Source organism: Musa acuminata, chromosome BXJ1-11 (genome assembly GCF_036884655.1).
Source record: "Musa acuminata AAA Group cultivar baxijiao chromosome BXJ1-11, Cavendish_Baxijiao_AAA, whole genome shotgun sequence".
NCBI lineage: Eukaryota > Viridiplantae > Streptophyta > Magnoliopsida > Zingiberales > Musaceae > Musa > Musa acuminata.
This window is the reverse complement of record NC_088337.1, coordinates 26,408,593-26,426,970: the sequence shown is the minus strand read 5'-3', so window position 1 is coordinate 26,426,970 and position 18,378 is coordinate 26,408,593. Positions and strand designations below refer to the sequence as shown.

The following is an 18,378-nucleotide window of genomic DNA, read 5'->3' as shown; positions in this document are numbered from 1 at the left end:
GGCATATTCTTCAAGAGTACCCGCCTCCGCGTCCTCTTGCCCCGTGCCAAGGCCTTTTGAACCCAAATTCGCCTCCGCAAGTTGAGTCGCCTTAGTTCCTCCGTCAAATGCTTCTCCGAGATAAGGTACATGTGCCCAGACACTCCCTTCATCTTTGGCACCATGCAAGATGAGTCCACTCCAACAAAATGAAAGACCCATAGAACAACATGATCTTGCTCTTGCCTCTGCAAGAGTTCATGTCCTTGACCTATGTCCAAGGAAAGCTCTGTGCCTCCGCTTCATGTTCCATCTTCTATGTCGGCTCACTTTATGCGGCTTGGGTACTTCACCAAGTTACACCTAAATTACTCCGCTCCTCATTTTGCATTGAGTTGATGGTGGCCCACGCGCCCACCATTCCACGGTTCAGCCCTCCCTTGAGTCTGATCTCCATATCGACTCCAAGTGTGCCTTCATTTATGTTGCTTTGGATCGCTCCCCCACTTGATCTCGCAATGCATCCACCAATGCATTCTCTCAAGCGAGATGATGCGACGACTCTTCACCGCTCGCTCGATCCATTGAGCTTCGTGGAGTTGCTGTTTTTGAGGTACTCCGCCTCAACATGTGCAATCTATTGCACATGATTCTTCCTCTGGAGAGCCGGAACTTATCCCTCCTGGATATCTATCCCGTTGGAGCAACATCTCTCTTCGTTTCGAAGACCACCAACCCCTTAGACTACTCTGATTTACTGAACAAACTGTGTATTGTTCTGCCTCCTGCAAACGCACTTGCTAGATTACGACACCACGTCGATATAGCCCCCACTGCACCACTCAAGGCCTAGCAACATGCTGAAGCACACTTTAGCCTCCTACGGATGTATCCTTCACATGCCAAAGAGAAAGTTTCAATACTCCATGGTGCCGAGTTTCGGTCGCCTTGGGATGACCGCGAATATTCCATCGTCCGCATACAAGCTCATGCATGAGTACCGAATTCTTCGAGTTAGCAATTTCCCTCACCTCTATGGGCTTTGCATAACTCTTTCGATCGTTGAGCAACCCATTCCACCTTGCATGGTCTTATCCTTTACCAAGCGTCTCGTTTGCCTTGAGCACCATCAAATATAGTTGTCAACGTCGAGCCGTAGCTCAAACTCGACCATCTCAACTTTTGTGCACTTCGCATTCTTCCCAGCTTGCTTGTCCTCGTGGTGCCTCTTGCGCGAAGGGTTGGCCATTCCTCTGAATACCACTATCAGATGCCCGCTCCTCTGAGCAACTCCTTTTCTCTACATCTCCATGCTCGTTTTCCCCCAAACGATCGCGCGTGTGCTGACTGCCCTCAACACAGCCTCGCTAGGTCTCCCACATTTGCATGCCAAGTGTTTCTATGAGTGCTTGTCCCGCTCTAATACCATCTATCACGGACTTAGCTGGTTTTGCCTAAGTCGTGCGGCACCCATGTGTGTCCGTCCGCAAAGGTCAACCTCCTCGAAACCTCTCATGGTCCCTTAGGACCTATAAAAGAGAAAACGAGTTAGAGAAAACGCCTCGCTCGGGATCCACAAGCAAACATTCCAAGAAACACTTCATAAACAATGCAAATTACAAACAGACTTTACAAGCTCTGATCAATTGCATAACAAAGGGTCAAAATGGTCCGCTACAGACCGAATATCTCTCACTGGTGTCCACATGACACAACCTTTATTTACAAGCCTAAGAAGGCCACCAAACCCAACTAAATGGGGTTGTTAAACCTTCGATCATTCCTCTACATGTTGTGCAAAGCATGAACAAACAGAAAGACACGGACATACACAAGTATTACATCAAACATCTTGTTTAGAACTTTGTCCGTGACACTAGTGCGGCCACTCCTAGCAAGAAATAACATCACACTTTAAAAAAAAAAATCGAGTAGACCAGACCAAAGCAAGTTTCAAGCACTATGTATCCCGATCGCTGTCGGGACTGGTAAATACCACGAAACTGAACCGATAAAATTAAAAAACCTTGATTATAACCAAAGGAAAACAAGCTTAAGGTCCATACAAAATCTCCATATGTTCCCTCTTACCCACGTGCAAAATTTGAAAAATCACCATCACAGCACTAGATCCTCAACCTTTAATATAAGGCACAATCCGTAGAATCCAACAAAGTTGTGTACGATTTCAGGGGCACTAGGCTTATAAAGGTGACTCCATAAACAGATAGTAGCATGTTGCTAAGCATCAATCAGAAAATCCAACTGCAAGCATCACAATTAATTGCCCACATAGATACACTAGATACAGATGGATGGGTGAAATACCAAGAAACGAGTTACCAAGATTTATACCAATGTGCTAAAGTAGTTATGACAACATAACATATAACACAATTGCAATGGTTTAGAAGAGCACTTGAGTCCATGATTGCTACTGCAAAATCCTACTTCATATATCATAAAGGATGGTTTGACTAGGGAAAATCTGAACTACAATAACCACAAGATTCTTGCATTACCCTATGAATGGAATAAGATAAAAGCAAAAATAATATCATAATTCAAAACCCAATACAAACCAACAAATTGACCTTTTTGGCAACATCAATTAAATAACATTAGATCCCTATAAGAGAGAACATAGCAGAAGTTCCAAATTACTGCAAAGGTTTCTTTAAGATAAGGTACTAACCATGTGATCGGAAATAGTATGGGGCATTCTGTTTCCAATGTTGGTATGTTCAGCCTTAATGGAAGAAGGTGACATGAAATTCATAGAATTCTTTACCAAACCAGTTGAAAAGGACCAAAGACCATCGATATCTAAAAATATTGTTGACAAGCACAAAGCAATCCACATTAAAGTCCCCTGAATGACTTTTGCATTTGCCCAGAACAGGTGGTGCACTATAAAATGGAAATCCTTGATTTTCAAATAAGTCAATATGATGATCTATATGAAACAATTAAGGGCAATTTAGGCCCCAACAACAACCACCAAAGCCTAAACCTTGACAAGAAACTAAAAAATGTATTGCAAAATATGCTTGACTATAGTTTCTTTAAAAGGCCTAAAGATAGTAAAGAGTAAAAAAGAAGGCCTTAATTTTCAACTTTAAAGATAATTCTAGATTCAAATAATTAATGGGACTAAACAAGGGCACCTATCCAGGTAAGATCAGCGAAGGGCCATACACAAGCAATCTTAACTTCATAAGCAAAGAGGTTGTTTCCATGAAAATTCCAGATTCAATACATAAATCATGTTAAGCTTTATATCTCATACCTATTAGGCATGTAAGACATACTTTCTTGCAAATTTACTATTATCCAAGAAACTTGAAATTCAGCCAAGAGAAACAACTTTCGTGCATAACTTAAATAAAATATGTTATTGATGTCAGTTTAGATATCCACAAAACACGATCATGAAAACAATAACAAAAGAGAAATCTGAACGCAAGTTGGTACCTGAGCAGCCTTCAAAACAATCATCTGAAGCCCATATATAAGTGCTCCACTGCAACAGCCAAGGGGATCTGCCTTTACTACAGGACCCCTTGCAAAAGATTCTCTACCTCTCTTTAAATAAAGCCAGTCCGGTCCCTCAAAGCAGTGCATTGAACTAGAGAAATAATTGGAGAAAAACTCTTAAAAGTTTGCCTTGAACAAAAAATATCAACAATCAAGCAGCTTAGCTTCTTAAAAGCACGTAAAGAGCTTAACTTTTTAAGGATAGCACATAATGTCTAAAGATGTTATAATTTTTTTAGTAGAACATTAAAAAAGTTCCTAGCAATTATTTCAGATATTTGATAAGAGAATTCAACTAAATAATACCAAGAATTCCAAGGTTACAAAGTAGTGCATTTGATATCTTATAGCATTTATTAAAAAGGCAAAAAAACATGGAAGCATACTTATTTCATATAAATGCTTTATAAGTGGCTCCTCATCATGTTCACATTTATATGGACTTTCATGCTCGCTATAGACTGCTATCCATTAGAACAATAAGATCAGCAGGTCACAGCAAAGCAGCCATATATATGCATAGCAACATGCAAAAACTTTTATTTATTTATTTATTTTGATCTGAATTCTGACATAAATTATAGTGATTTTATGTTGGTTGGTTATTAAGTCTGGAAGGACTACTGTATCACAAAATTTAATATGTTCCACCTATGATCAATGTTAAGACCTTGCATGTATCATGGAGGAAATTCTTTAAGAAATAACAGTTAATTAATTTTAGATAGACTAGACTTTGATCTTTGTAAAGTGATCATTGACTAAATAATCCTCATTTGTCATACTCACAAACTTCAGCATACATGAATCCAAGGATATGTGAATTTGAGAAAATTTTAAAACAATGTAGAAAGAGTAACCCTATAAACCACACAAGGCTAAGAAGCCTCTCTAAATGACTGCAGTCTAATTAGTTCTCCTAAGGGACAATTCGCCAAACTAAGCTCTTCAAAAACAAACTTAGTGCTGCAAATTCTAAATTTAGTGGCCATAAAGAAATGACAGAATAAATATTTTGTGTATCTTAATTGGTAAATTGTTCTATCACTCCAAAAGTACAGGAAGGTTATATGCAAACATCTCACCTAGTACGCAATTCATGGGATGAATCATCATATTCCAGAACTGTAATTTTTGCATCTTGAAATGCTAGCATTATTGAATCTCTTCTCTTGTTGTGGTCATCAACTCCAAGAGACAGTATCGCCATTGATTCAACATTACCATGCAAACTAGAGAAAAAAAAAACTAAACTGTTAAGAACTTGAAGAACTGCTAATGTTCAATAATCAAAATAAATGTCAACATAAACCAAAATGAAAGGTACAGAATGTATTTTTCAAGCTTGTCAAATAAACCAGTGGTGACTAAGACATGTCTAAGAAACAGTAGGCATTTGTGTAGAAGCATTTTAAGTTAATTGTAAATTTTACACTTAGATGAAATACTATCATTTTTACAAAATTCAAAAAGCTTTCAAATAAAGAAAATCAGTAACAAAATTATAAAATAACCAAACAGAATTTTAGCATCATGACAATTGAATAATAAAAAAAACATTTGAAGTAAAAAACAAAGCAACTTTTTAACATGTCTGAAAGTAGACTTTTGGCATATGATAAACATTTGAAGGACCATAGCTTGTTAAGATACTAACTGGTGATCTTAGCTAGATGATTAGGCAATGGATCAGACCCATCAGGTCAGATTGAGAAGTGGTAGTTACAATCACTAGGATCGAATCCATAACCAGCATAGCTAGCTTGTTGCAAAAGAACTTGTGACTAGTCCTGATACCTTATGCCTAATGTTTACAATAGGTTGACTATGTTGGGCCAGCGAGTTCGGTCAATTTATGTGTTGTTTTAACTTCTTTTCTAAGGAAAATGCCGCAAACAAGTTATGTAGGTGCACCATAATTAACCAGCATGTATTTAGATTGCCACATGGTGGCATTTTGCAGCCTTTTTCCAACCAGTAAATCAAGTCAAAAGAACACAGGCTTTCCAACTAAAGCATATCATTAGCAAACCAGAAATTTTGTTGACAATAGAAATCATCTATTAGTTAGGATACAGGAGAACATATATAAAATACTACGAGTGGAGGATCTCAAAAGGTTCCCCTAGTTTAGTTCACAAACTTGTAAGCTAATCAAATAATTTTACATTGTAATTTTTTTCAAGGAGACACATGCCCAAAGTACTCCCATCTTTGGTTTTTCTGAGGAGCCTTGGGTGCAATCGAATAACTATTACCATTTTTAACAGAAGAGAAGAAAGATGTTCTGGAGAACTGCTACAACAGATGTTGCCAGATGACAGTTGCAACTTTGTCAAAGGGCGTAATTTAAAAGTAGCATCCCAGATGGAACAGCACGAACATCCGAGAAGCCTAAATTTTTGAAGTGGAAGAAGAGAGAAAGAGAGAGACGGCACACCGGTAATGGCAGACGAGCTCAAGCCGAGCACCAGCGAGGCCATCCATGGTGCCACCTCCGCCATGCTGGTCGCCGGTGGGCCGAGGGATCCTGTCATCATCCTCCTGGATTCTAACGAGGTAGACCTCCAAGATATTGGCCGCGGTCACGACGAGGTTGGGGACGGGACCGACTCGCCTCTGGGTGGGCCACTCAGAAGAGTCGAGGTCGTCGGCCTGGGCCGGGGGAATCTGCGGGGGTGAAGAGTCGGAAGGGGAGTGGGTGATGAACCCAGAGGCGCAGTGCTCGATGCCCGTCGGCCAGTGCATCATCTTGAACGCCGCGTAGCTCATCTTGGCCCTCCTACGGTTTTTCTTTAGGGTTCTTGATCGCCGCCGTTCTCTAGGGTTCGGAACCCAAGACGAAGACCAGGAACGAGAACCCCGAGCGGATAAGCGGAGTGGTGCAAGAGCAAGAGAGAGTGAGAGAAAGAGAGAAGCGCCGGGGAACCCGAGGATTTAAGCTGCGCTTGAAACGCCGAAAGTTGGCGGGACGAGCGGGAGAAGCAGAAGATTTAGGGCACGCGAGCTGTTGAAGAAGGCGAGGATAGATGCAACCGAAACGCACAAATGGGTCAGATTTGGGTTCTAATCGGGCTGGATCGAACCGGAAAATGTCTGATCCCGGTTGACCGACCCAAGCCACACCGAACCGGCAGTGTTTGGCCTTTAAAGCTCGAACTGAACCAGACTATGACCGCACTCTCACCGAACCCGATCCATCCAAACCAACCCATCTAAACGGCCTCATCGACCAAACCGAAAGAGGTATGGCTGATTGGTTTTAATCGGGCTGAACCGAACCCGACTTCCATGAAGACTGATCCGAGTTATCCGATCCAATCCGCACCGAACCGGCAGAATTCGACCTTTAAAGCTCGAACTCAACCAGACTATGTTGTTTAAGTTTTAGATTTAAAATTTGCTTGTGCATGACGGCAGTGGTAGATTTGGATGGTTGACCAACTTTACTTGGTTTAGATTTGATCCATGCCAAGAGTTTTAATTTCACTTAATGTTTGAAATCATATTATAACATTTTACGGTGAAAAGAGAAGTATTTATCTCGTTAATCATGTTCATATTTGATCTTTTATAATTGATAGGGGTAAAAAACTGACTTGACATAACACCCCGGATTTGACGTAATACACCCCTCCCCCACGTCGGACGCCCAGTACGGCGCGTTACCCCCGAAAGAGCATTAACGATGACGCGACACGCGCCCATGCCTACCGTACTTGGGCCTCCTCGGCTGACCCATCAAGGCCGGCCGAGGTAGGCAAAACGCACCAGCTGGCACCCCCCATACCCTGCGGCAGCTCGGCTCCACACGCAACACCCACGACAGCGACAGACACCACCGAAGGTACGGTCCGGCTCTTGCAGGATGGCCCGTCAGGTAACATCAAGCCCCCCTCATAAATACCCCCCTCGGCCCCCAGCGAGGGAGGAGGATTTTCTCACTCAATACAATACTCCTCCCCACTAACTTAATCGTCGGAGGGGTCGGGCCGAGCCGCCAACCCGACCTGTGTGCAGGTACCCGATCGCCGTTAACGCAGCAAGGCCAAGCTTTCCAGGCAGGTCTCGACATCTGCCATCTCAAGGCCTCGGGGAGGGACACGTCCGATTCAAGTCATTTGGAGCCCTGAACCAGCCGCGTCGGCCCCTAGGTCGCGGCTAAAGAGTTACTTACCGTAACAGATTGGCGCTAGAAGGAGGGCTCATCCAAATGTCAGGCGATTAGCAAATCTACCCCGGCGGATCCTCAAATGCGGAGCCCCCCGCCTTAGGGGAACGGCGTGACGAAACCCACGACGAACGCCCCGCGGCGGTGTCGGAACGCTATTGGCGGCTGTTCAACGACCCGGGCTTGTCGCCCCCTGGCGGCGCACCCGCCAACTCCTCGCAAGTGTCGACCGAGGCCTTTCATGACCTCGCCCACCAGGTCCGAGCTCTGACAAGCATGGTGCAGACCATTGTCTCCCAACGAGCCCCTCCGCACGCGGCGCGGCCCTCGCAGCAACAGGAGACCCCCGACCCGGCCCGCGCGCCACTCCCAGGGCCTCCGGGCTCACCTCGAAACCCCACAACTCGACCAGGGAAGCAGAGGACACGGCGAGCCGCCCCGAGCCCGAGGCTCCGACTGCCGACTCTACGAACGCCCTACGGGCCCAGCTGCGCCTCGTCAATCAAAGGCTTGACGAGGTACAACAGGAGGTTCGTAAGTCAAAAGGAGAACTCGGGGCGGACGGACACCAAGGATCTCCGTTCACCCCCGAGATACAGGATCAGGCGATCCCGCCGCATTTCCGCCTCCCCTCCTTAGACACGTATGACGGCGCGACCGACCCCGCGGACCACGTGGCCGCTTTTCGGTCTCAGATGGCGCTATTCGGGACTTCAGACGCCCTGATGTGTAGGGCATTCCCGATGACCTTGCGAGGACCAGCCCGCGCGTGGTACAGTGGCCTGAAGCCAGGGACCATCGCCTCCTTCGATCAGCTCGCCAAGGATTTTGAACTTAACTTCCTGGCGTACGCCCGACCGAAGCCGTCCATGGCATTGCTCTTAGGGCTCAACCAGAAGGAGGACGAGCCCCTTTCTCACTTTGTGAACCGGTTTACGACACAAATACGTGGATTGTCGGATGCTCACCCCTCTCTCTTGATGCAGGCCTTTATGACTGGTCTGCGGCCCTCCAGGTTCTTCTGGTCGCTCGTGGAGAGGCCCCCCGTCGCGGTCCCCGAGATGCTCCAACGGGCCAATCAGTTCATCGCCGCGGAAGCCTGGATGGTCGGAAGGCGGGAGGAGCACAGAAAGGTCAAGAGCCGCCCCGACAGCAACAGCCCACCGCCTCCCGGCGAAAGTTGGACAGGCCCGACCCAAGGCCTCCTCTTCCCGCCTTGAACTCTTCCCGGACTGAGATATTCCTACACGAAAGGGGGAAGGGGCTGCTCAGGGACCCTCACCCGATGAAGAACCCGCGAGAGCTCGCGGACCGCTCAAAGTATTGCCGATTCCATCGACAACACGGGCACGACACCGAACAGTGTTACGAGTTAAAAAGACAAATCGAGGAGCTCATCCTCAGAGGTCACCTCGGCCAGTACCTCCGACCGAGCAAGGAGCAGTCTCCTCGTCCGGAGGGCCCTGTTGAGCAACACATCGATGTCATAGCCGGGGGCCCCGCTTCCGGAGGAAGTTCTATGTCGGGCAGGAAGGCCTATGCCCGGGCCGCCCCCGACGAAGCCTCGGGACGCGGGCCCAAGCCCGAGATCACCTTCCCAACCGGAGCTACCGAGCGACCCCACCACGACGACGCCCTGGTGATATCGGCTAGGGTAGCCAACGCGCAAGTAAGGAGAATCATGGTCGACACGGGGAGCTCGGCCGACATACTCTACTTTGGCGCCTTCCAGAAGCTGGGCCTAGCCAGGGAAAGTCTAAGCCTGATGTGCTCGGCGCTCACCGGCTTTACGGGAGATTCAATATCGCCCCTAGGAGCCATCACCCTGCCTCTGACCCTGGGGACCCCGCCGAAATCAAAGACCGTCATGACCACCTTTTTGGTGGTCGATCTTCCCACCGCTTATAATGCCATACTCGGTCGACCAACCCTCAACAAGGTCAGAGCCGTCGTCTCGACCTACTACCGGACCGTCAAATTCCCGACTCGGGAGGGGGTCGGGGAAGTCACCGGAAGCCCCCAAGAGTCCAGGCGCTGCTACCTTACCTCCGTCTCATTGAGCAAAAGGGCCAGGGGAGGGGCGCCTCTAGAAGATCCCCGGGAAGCAAAGAAGCCGGCCCTCCACCCTGAGCCGAGGGGATCCACTGTTGACGTCCCCTTGCGGGAAGCACGGCCGGATCAGACGGTCAAGGTCGGATCAGAGCTGCCCGAGCGGGAACGGGAACAGCTCGTCGGCCTTCTGCGGGAAAATGCCAACATTTTCGCCTGGTTCCCGTCAGACATGGGGGGGGTCGACCCGAAGGTCGCGGAGCATCATCTCAATATCCCACCTGACGCTCGTCCGGTGAAGCAAAAGCCCCGGCGCCACGCACCTGACCGACAACGTGCCATACAAGAGGAGGTGGACCGACTCTTGGCGGCCGGCTTCATAGAAGAAGCCAAATACCCTCAGTGGTTATCCAATGTAGTTCTCGTGAAAAAACACAATGAAAGCTGGAGGATGTGCGTCGACTACACTAGTCTCAACAGTGCGTGTCCTAAGGACTGCTATCCCCTCCCGAAGATCGACCAGCTGGTCGACGCGACGGCAGGGCACGCGCGCCTCTCCTTCATGGACGCCTATTCAGGATACAACCAGATCAGGATGGCGCCCGAAGACAGGGAACACACGGCTTTCCTTACCGATCAAGGGATCTACTTCTACAAGGTCATGTCGTTCGGGTTGAAAAATGCCGGAGCCACGTACCAGAGGACGGTAAACAAAATGTTTGCCCCTCAAATCGGGAGGAACATGGAAGTCTACGTAGACGATATGATTGTGAAAAGCAGAGAGGCCGGAACACACCTTGCCGACCTAGCCGAGGCCTTCGCCACGCTACGCAAGTTCGGCATGCGGCTCAACCCCACAAAGTGCGCTTTCGGCGTCACCTCCGGCAAGTTCCTGGGGTTCATTGTACACCAGAGAGGGATCGACGCCAACCCGGAGAAAGTACAGGCAATAATCGATATGCAGTCCCCCCGGACGGTTAAAGACCTGCAGCGACTCAACGATAGACTTGTCGCCCTATCTCGCTTCCTTGCCCGATCGGGCGATCGCTGCCTCCCTTTCTTCAAGGCGCTCAAAGACCCGAAGAACTTCCAATGGACATCGGAATGCGAGGAGGCTTTGAAACAGATGAAGCAGCACCTGGCCAGCCTCCCTCGACTCGCCTCTGTCTCCCCCGGCGAGAAATTGGGGCTCTATCTGGCGGCCTCCCTGCACGCAGTTAGCTCCGTCCTCGTGAAGGAAAGCTCTGGTGCATAACTCCCGATCTACTACGTCAGCCACGTCCTGAGCGGACCTAAGGAGCGTTACCCGCCGATAGAAAAACTCGCACTTGCCCTCGTGCTCTCGGCTCGGAAATTGCGCCCCTACTTCCAGGCACACTCGGTGGAAGTCGTCACTGACCAACCTCTCCGGCAGATGTTAACCAAGTACGATGTTGTAGGTCGACTCCTCAGATGGGCGGTGGAGCTCGGAGAACACGATATCAGTTACGCGCCCAGAACCGCCATCAAGGCCCAGGCGGTAGCCGACTTCATCGTGGAATTAGCTCGGGTGGACAAAGACCTCGAGCAAGCTCCCGAGGCTTGGACCCTACACGTGGACGGCTCGGCCAACTCAAGGGGCGCCGGAGCCGGGCTGGTCCTTCTCGCCCCCGACGGACGCTCATTCGAGCGCTCCCTCCGCTTCGGATTTAAAGCCACCAACAATGAGGCGGAGTACGAAGCACTCCTAGCAGGATTAAGGCTGGCCCTCGAGATGCAGGTGGCCGCGATACACGTCCTCACTGACTCGCAACTCGTGGCCGAACAACTCAGCGGCGGATACGAAGCTCGGGACGCAACCATGGCCAAATATCTGGCGTGGGTAAGGGATCTAGCCGCGAAATTCCCTTACTTTACATTATCTAATGTCCCGAGGGAGGAGAACGGACGAGCCGACGCGCTCGCTAAGCTGGCGTCAAGGCAAACCCCCGAAACATGGCCAGAGATGGAGGAGCTTCCCGCTCCCGCCATTGAGGTGGCGGCCACGGCCCCAGGCGGCGCGCCGACCACGTGGGTGCAGGAGCTGTTGCGCTTCAAGCGGGATGGAACCCTTCCCCTCGACGAAGGCGCAGCTCGGCGTCTGCGCCGCACGCAGGCGTGGTACACCGAGGAAAGTGGCCGGCTTTACAAACGATCCTTCACCTACCCCCTCCTGAGGTGTTTGGAGCCTGACGAAGCCCAAACGGTCCTGGCTGAAACTCACGAGGGGATCTGCGGCGAACACATTGGCGGACGGACCCTGGCGCACAAGATACTCCGTCAAGGCTACTACTGGCCAACCATGTGTCGAGACGCAAAAGCTTACGTGCAGCGGTGTGGCTCGTGCCAACGACACGCCCGCGCACCCCGATAGCCTGCGGTCCCGCTCAGTCCCATCGACTGCGCATGGCCATTCGCCCAGTGGGGATTGGACCTCCTCGGCCCCTTCCCACCGGCCTCTGGTCAGCGGAAGTACATAATTGTGGGAGTAGATTACTTCACAAAGTGGGTCGAGGCCGAACCACTGGCTACGACGATGGAACACCAAATGGAGAAATTCGTTTGGAAAAACCTTGTAACCCGGTTCGGGTTGCCCAGGGCCATTGTCACCAACAACGGACCTCAGTTCGCCGGCACGAGGTTCCGGGAATTCTGCGCCGGTCATGGCATTCAACTGAGGTTCAGCTTAGTGGCCCACCCTCAGACGAACGGGTTGGCCGAGGTAACCAACCGGTCCATCCTGGATGGCCTCAGAAGAAGAGTGTCCGCAGCCCGATCGACCTGGACGGACGAGCTCCCCAGCGTGCTGTGGTCGCTGCGCACCACCCCCAAAACTATGACCGGAGAATCCCCGTACAGCCTGACTTTCGGGACCGAGGCCGTCCTACCGCCTGAGATGACTGTTGCCACACTTCGAACAAGGAGCTACGAACAGGAGGCCTCAAACCAGGGACTTCGCGCCAGCCTCGACGTGCTCGAGGAGCGACGCGTCGATGCACACCTGAAGGTCCTCTCTCACCAGAGAGCCGTCGCGAGGGTCTACAACAGAAAGGTGCGACCCAGACCAGTCAGGATGGGCGATCTGGTCCTACGGAGGGCCGAAGTCAGCAACCCAACCCAAACGAGGGGGAAGCTGGCCCCCAAGTGGGAGGGACCTTACCGGGTCACCGGCGTGGTTCGACCAGGTACCTATCGACTCACAACGATGGACGGTTCCTCCCTGCCAAGGACATGGAACATCCAGAACCTTAAAAAATTCTTCGTCTGAGGTCAATGCCCCTGGCAACAGCCCCGGAGTCGAAGTTGTGCAATTTTTGAAGCTTAAAAGACGCTAGGAAAAGGTTCTTTTATTCACGAAGCATAAGATTACAAGACCCGACGTCCGAAAGACATACTGGGAAAAGGTTTTTTTATGTAAAGCAAGGAGTTACAACTGTGACCAGATCCGAAGGGCACAAAAGTTACAAAATGCGGAAGCTGCCCGGTTGGGCTGACCTCCAGACCACCCTAACCGTCGGATCCCCCCATGCCATCATCGAAGGGAACTTCCTCCGGCATGTCCACATCCAAGTCCTCTGGATGTGAGACAAACGGATCCGCCTCCACTTCCAGCCCGGGATGGCTCGTCTGGAACCGGCCAAGGGCGATTCGGTACCCGTACTCGTAGGTGACCTGCCCCGATCGAGCCAGCCCGAGCTGGAAGCCCGGTGACTGTTTATAGGCCTCGATTATCTCCTTCTCTTTCTCCGGCCGCCGCTCCCGCTCGGCCGCCAGGGCCTCCGAGGCCCCCTTCACGTCAGCCAGGGCGCCCTCTAGCCGCTGGGTCAAGACGGCCGCCTCGCCTCGGGCCAGATGGGCCTCTGACTGCGCTCCCTCCAGGAGTCCCCGGAGATTGCCTTTCTCCTCCTCGGCCGCCTTCGCCTCGGACCTTAAGCGAAGGACCTCCGCCTCCAGCGCCAACGCACACTCGTCGGCCGCCCCTGCCTCAGCTCGGAGACGCGTCGCCTCCGCCTCGAGCTCCGAGGAGCGCTGCTCGGCCGCTGCAACCGCCTCCGGAGCTGCCCCGGCCCGAGCCTCCTCGAGCTACTTGCGCAGCTCGGCATTGCGGTCGCACAAAATTCCAAGGGCCCGACCCGCATCGCGAACACGGTCAGCCAGTGCCATCGCGTAATGCTGGCCCTGCAAGGAGAAAGTCAGAACGACCCTCGAGAACACCACAAGTCGGAAGCCGGCAGCGGAACACTTACCCACAGCAGCGACTTCACGGACTTCCCGAGCAAGACGTCGGACGGCAGAGTGTACATTTCGCGAGCCAGATCAGGATGCAGCCCCCCTCGGACGAACGCGGCCGCGGTCTCCCCGTCGGCCCACACTCGGGTCCCGCAGGTCACCCCCCCCCAGCGGGCTACCAACCGGTCAGAAGGTTGGCCCTCGGAAAGTTTGCCCATCAGACGCGCCTGGTAAAAGTCGTTCGGCGGCCCCGCGGGAAGACGGCACAAGTCCCGGATCGAGGGCTCCCGAGGCGCCTTTCCTGCAACCACGTTGCTCGGGCCTGCCTCGCCCCGACCTCGCCCCCCTCGCCTATCGTGCGAGCCCGACTCCGCCGCCTCTGCGCTCCCCTGAGCCCTTGGGGGAGTCGGTTTCTTCGCAACAACGACCTTGGCCTTCTTTCGAGGGCGGACGTCCTCGAGATCCACCGGCGCCTCCCTAGTGCCGACGCTCGGGCCGACCTGGCGCCGCGGAGATACGGCGGGTGAAATACGTCCTCCACGCACTACGGCAAGGTTCACCATCTCTGCACAAGCATAAAGACCTCGGTCAGTATCCCAAAAGAGAAAAGCAAAACTGGAGGGCCCAGCGCCACCTTCTCAACGCATACCTCGAGGTACTGGGCTCAAGCCCGCCTCGACCAGCCACGCCTCGGTCATCCTTCGGATGACTCCGGAAGACGGGAGGATCTCCTTCAATCTTCGAAGGGCTCCAAGCTCCCCCTCGCCCAAAGCCGAGGCAGTATTATCAACTGCGCGCGCTGCCCACCGGAGTCCGAAGTTCCAACTCTCCGGATGGCAAACGTAGAAGAAACGCTCCTTCCACCCCTTGTTGCTGGAAGGAGCCCCACTGACACGGAAACCCGGTCGGGTGGACAAGTAATAACCCCCCGACCCCCTGGACAGACGGAAACAGGAGAGGAAAAGGGATCGGCTTGGGGCGATCTGGGCATAGTAGCATTCCCCGAGGAACGCCACCAGATAGCGCCAAGAATTCGGCGCCATCTGAGAAGGAGAAATGCGCCACCACGCGACGCAGGCAGTAATGACAGGGTGGAACGGAAGGCGCAGCTCGGCCTCGAAGGCATCTACAGTTAGGGCGAAGCCCTTTGGTATAGGATCATACGCCCGCTGCCCCGGCTCAGGGGCAATGAGCGCGAACTCCGCCGGGATACCGTAATGGTCCCGGAGGAGGCCGAGCGACGACTCGCTCACGGTGGAGTCGAGATCGTGCGGCCACATAAGCGATTCGAGGGCTTTGGTGGCCCTTTCCTCGGACGACGAGCGGGAGCTCGCCAGTGCCACCTCCTCACCGGCGGCACCAGAAAGAGGAGGCAGAGAAGGAGAGGACGAAGGAGGGGAAGCCATCCTTACCAAGTTTTTGGGAAGGTAGGGCGGCTGAAGAAGCGCTGGGCCAGGTCACACAAAGAGGCGATTGAAGCAAATACAGGTGCCAAGAAGTGAAAGGGACCGACGGAGCGCTACTTATAGCATGTTTCCCGCCGAAACGGCGACCCTTCCTCTTCTGAAGCGCGCTACGAAGATGCAAAGTCGCATCGCCATAACTTCGGCCGGCGCGGCTCCTAATGACAGCACGGTGCGAAGTACGGAGCCCCTAATCATATCAACCTCGAAAACCGGCGACGCCCGAAAGGCATGGCCCTTTGACCTTCCCCAGGCAAAAGGCGACCCGGCTACCCGCACCCGCACAACGGTCGAAATGACCAAACTCTGGACCAAAAGCCAAGTATCGCCTCGGTCATGTTACGCCCGGAGCCATCGCTCCGGTCGCAGCCTACCTGCACCGAGCACCTCGGCCCTCGGCTTTGCGCCTCCCGAGACACGCCTGCGCGGTCACCCCGCCTGTGCTATGTTCCTCGGCCCTCGGCTCTGCGCCTCCCGAGACACGCCTGCGCGGTCACCCCGCCTGCGTTGTGCTCCTCGGCCCTCGGCTTTGCGCCTCCCGAGACACACCTGCGCGGTCACCCCGCCTGCGTTGTGCTCCTCGGCCCTCGGCTCTGCGCCTCCCGAGACACGCCTGCGCGGTCACCCCGCCTGCGTTGTGCTCCTCGGCCCTCGGCTTTGCGCCTCCCGAGACACACCTGCGCGGTCACCCCGCCTGCGTTGTGCTCCTCGGCCCTCGGCTTTGCGCCTCCCGAGACACACCTGCGCGGTCACCCCGCCTGCGTTGTGCTCCTCGGCCATCGACTCTGCGCCTCCCGAGACACGCCTGCGCGGTCACCCCGCCTGTGCTGTGTTCCTCGGCCCTCGGCTCTGCGCCTCCCGAGACACACCTGCGCGGTCACCCTGCCTGCGTTGTGCTCCTCGGCCCTCGGCTCTGCGCCTCCCGAGACACACCTGCGCGGTCACCCCGCCTGCGTTGTGCTCCTCGGCCCTCGGCTTCGCGTCTCCCGAGCCACACCTGCGCGGCCGCCCCGTCTGCCTGGTGCCTCCGATCCTCGTCGGCCCTATTGGCCCCGAATCTGACCCCGCTCGGCCTCCCGACCGAGTTGTGTCCCGGCCCGGCACTGCTCGAGAAACGTTCACACAACTAACCCATCCACAGCGCACCTCTCAAACCCACCTGAGCCGCACGATTGAAGCAGGGAGCCATGCGTCGAACTCCTTACGTGCAAAACCAACGCATAGCTCCTTTCGGGTGGGGCATATGATAGGGGTAAAAAACTGACTTGACATAACACCCCGGATTTGACGTAATACACCCCCCCCACGTCGGACGCCCAGTACGGCGCGCTACCCTCGAAAGAGCATTAACGATGACGCGACACGCGCCCATGCCTACCGTACTTGGGCCTCCTCGGCTGACCCATCAAGGCCGGCCGAGGCAGGCAAAACGCACCAGCTGGCACCCCCCATACCCTGCGGCAGCTCGGCTCCACACGCAACACCCACAACAGCGACAGACGCCACCGAAGGTACGATCTGGCTCTTGCAGGATGGCCCGTCAGGTAACATCAAGCCCCCCTCATAAATACCCCCCTCGGCCCCCAGCGAGGGAGGAGGATTTTCTCACTCAATACAATACTCCTCCCCACTAACTTAATCGTCGGAGGGGTCGGGCCGAGCCGCCAACCTGACCTGTGTGCAGTTACCCGATCGCCGTTAACGCAGCAAGGCCAAGCTTTCCAGGCAGGTCTCGACATCTGCCATCTCAAGGCCTCGGGGAGGGACACGTCCGATTCAAGTCATTTGGAGCCCTGAACCAGCCGCGTCGGCCCCTAGGTCGCGGCTAAAAAGTTACTTATCGTAACAATAATCATTTCTTTTTAACTGCTTGTGGTTAGTGAAATATTCCATACGAATAGAAAATATTTTCTGAGTCCAGAGGTGATTTGGCACTTTGATTACTTAGATAGATATCATGTGCTAAATTTTGATTAGAGATGAATATTATCCCATTAAAATTGTATCAAACAAATTTATTTTTTTGTATAATTATAATATAAAGTTTAATTAAAAAGTAACCTTTTGCAGTGTTTGATTGAAATTATTATTTGGTGTTAATTATCGTAAAAAATAAATCATAATTTCGTCACGCGGTTCATATTATAATTCAATTAACATTTAACCTTTTATTACTTAGTCATGCTCTAATATTATTATATTATAATTTAATTTAATAATATAATTGACTCGTTAACTTAAGTGAGATATATATACTTTCAGTTAATTTTATGAATCAATTTAGTTCTATAAAATAACTCCATTTTTCTTCCACATTTGATATAAGACAAATTTAGAGTATCACATTGAGTGACCAATAACTTTTAGAAATTCTTGAAGCTTTAGTGATATAGAGAGAGTATAATGTCTTTAACAACAGATTGAATTCAACAATCACAGGGAGATATTGCAGCATAAAACCCTGTGATGTTAAAGGTGAAGTATGTGGTGGTGCTAGCTGCCACAACTGCAAAGTGGAAGGCTATGATCCAATTCCAATTTCCAATTTCTGCATTAGCAGTGGAAGAATAGAGTGCAAATCCAAATTATCAGGTACAGAACTGAACCGTGTCATCTTATCATCTTCCATGGATTTTTTTAAGTAGAATGGAAATTAGTACCCAGTAACTAAGACATTGTTAGCAAGTTGAGGTGTTGCAAACTCCTGGATTTAGAATTGATTCATCATCCTAAGGGTAATAGATCCTTAAAGTATGAATAGTTTCATTCTGATGCATTTATCAGTGGATCTGAAACCAAAATTTCCACTGACAGATTTGGGTTATAATCCACCAAGAATTGCTTTTTCCCAATAATTTGCTAACAACAAAAAGGAGACAAGCAATTACTTATCTAGTTTGTTCTTTGTTACTACTGCTTTTGGGTTTGGAA

The 18,378-nt window shown here is 51.5% G+C and overlaps 3 protein-coding genes across 4 annotated transcripts in view; 2 read left to right on the top strand and 1 right to left on the bottom strand.

Annotated features, from left to right (window-relative positions):
• LOC103971647 (cleavage and polyadenylation specificity factor subunit 1) overlaps window positions 1-6,544 on the bottom strand; it is a 39,246-nt gene extending 32,702 nt beyond the window's left edge. For both annotated transcript variants that reach the window (XM_009385713.3, XM_018820970.2), the window contains exons 1-3: window positions 5,957-6,544; window positions 4,602-4,748; window positions 3,454-3,607 (exon numbers count right to left, since the gene is read on the bottom strand). In XM_009385713.3, the coding sequence (XP_009383988.2) occupies window positions 3,454-3,607; window positions 4,602-4,748; window positions 5,957-6,288 (633 nt within the window). In that variant the 5' untranslated portion in view covers window positions 6,289-6,544. The remainder of the gene's footprint in view (window positions 1-3,453; window positions 3,608-4,601; window positions 4,749-5,956) is intronic.
• A 20-nt stretch (window positions 6,545-6,564) lies between these two features.
• LOC135596471 (uncharacterized) lies at window positions 6,565-8,907 on the top strand. Its single transcript, XM_065088515.1, has 2 exons — window positions 6,565-6,568; window positions 7,946-8,907. The coding sequence occupies exons 1-2, from the start codon at window positions 6,565-6,567 to the stop codon at window positions 8,905-8,907; spliced, it is 966 nt and encodes a 321-aa protein (XP_064944587.1).
• A 65-nt stretch (window positions 8,908-8,972) lies between these two features.
• LOC135596470 (uncharacterized) lies at window positions 8,973-10,991 on the top strand. The gene has a single exon (XM_065088514.1). It carries the CDS (start codon window positions 8,973-8,975, stop codon window positions 10,989-10,991), a length of 2,019 nt encoding a protein of 672 aa, XP_064944586.1.
• Window positions 10,992-18,378: the final 7,387 nt, after the last annotated feature.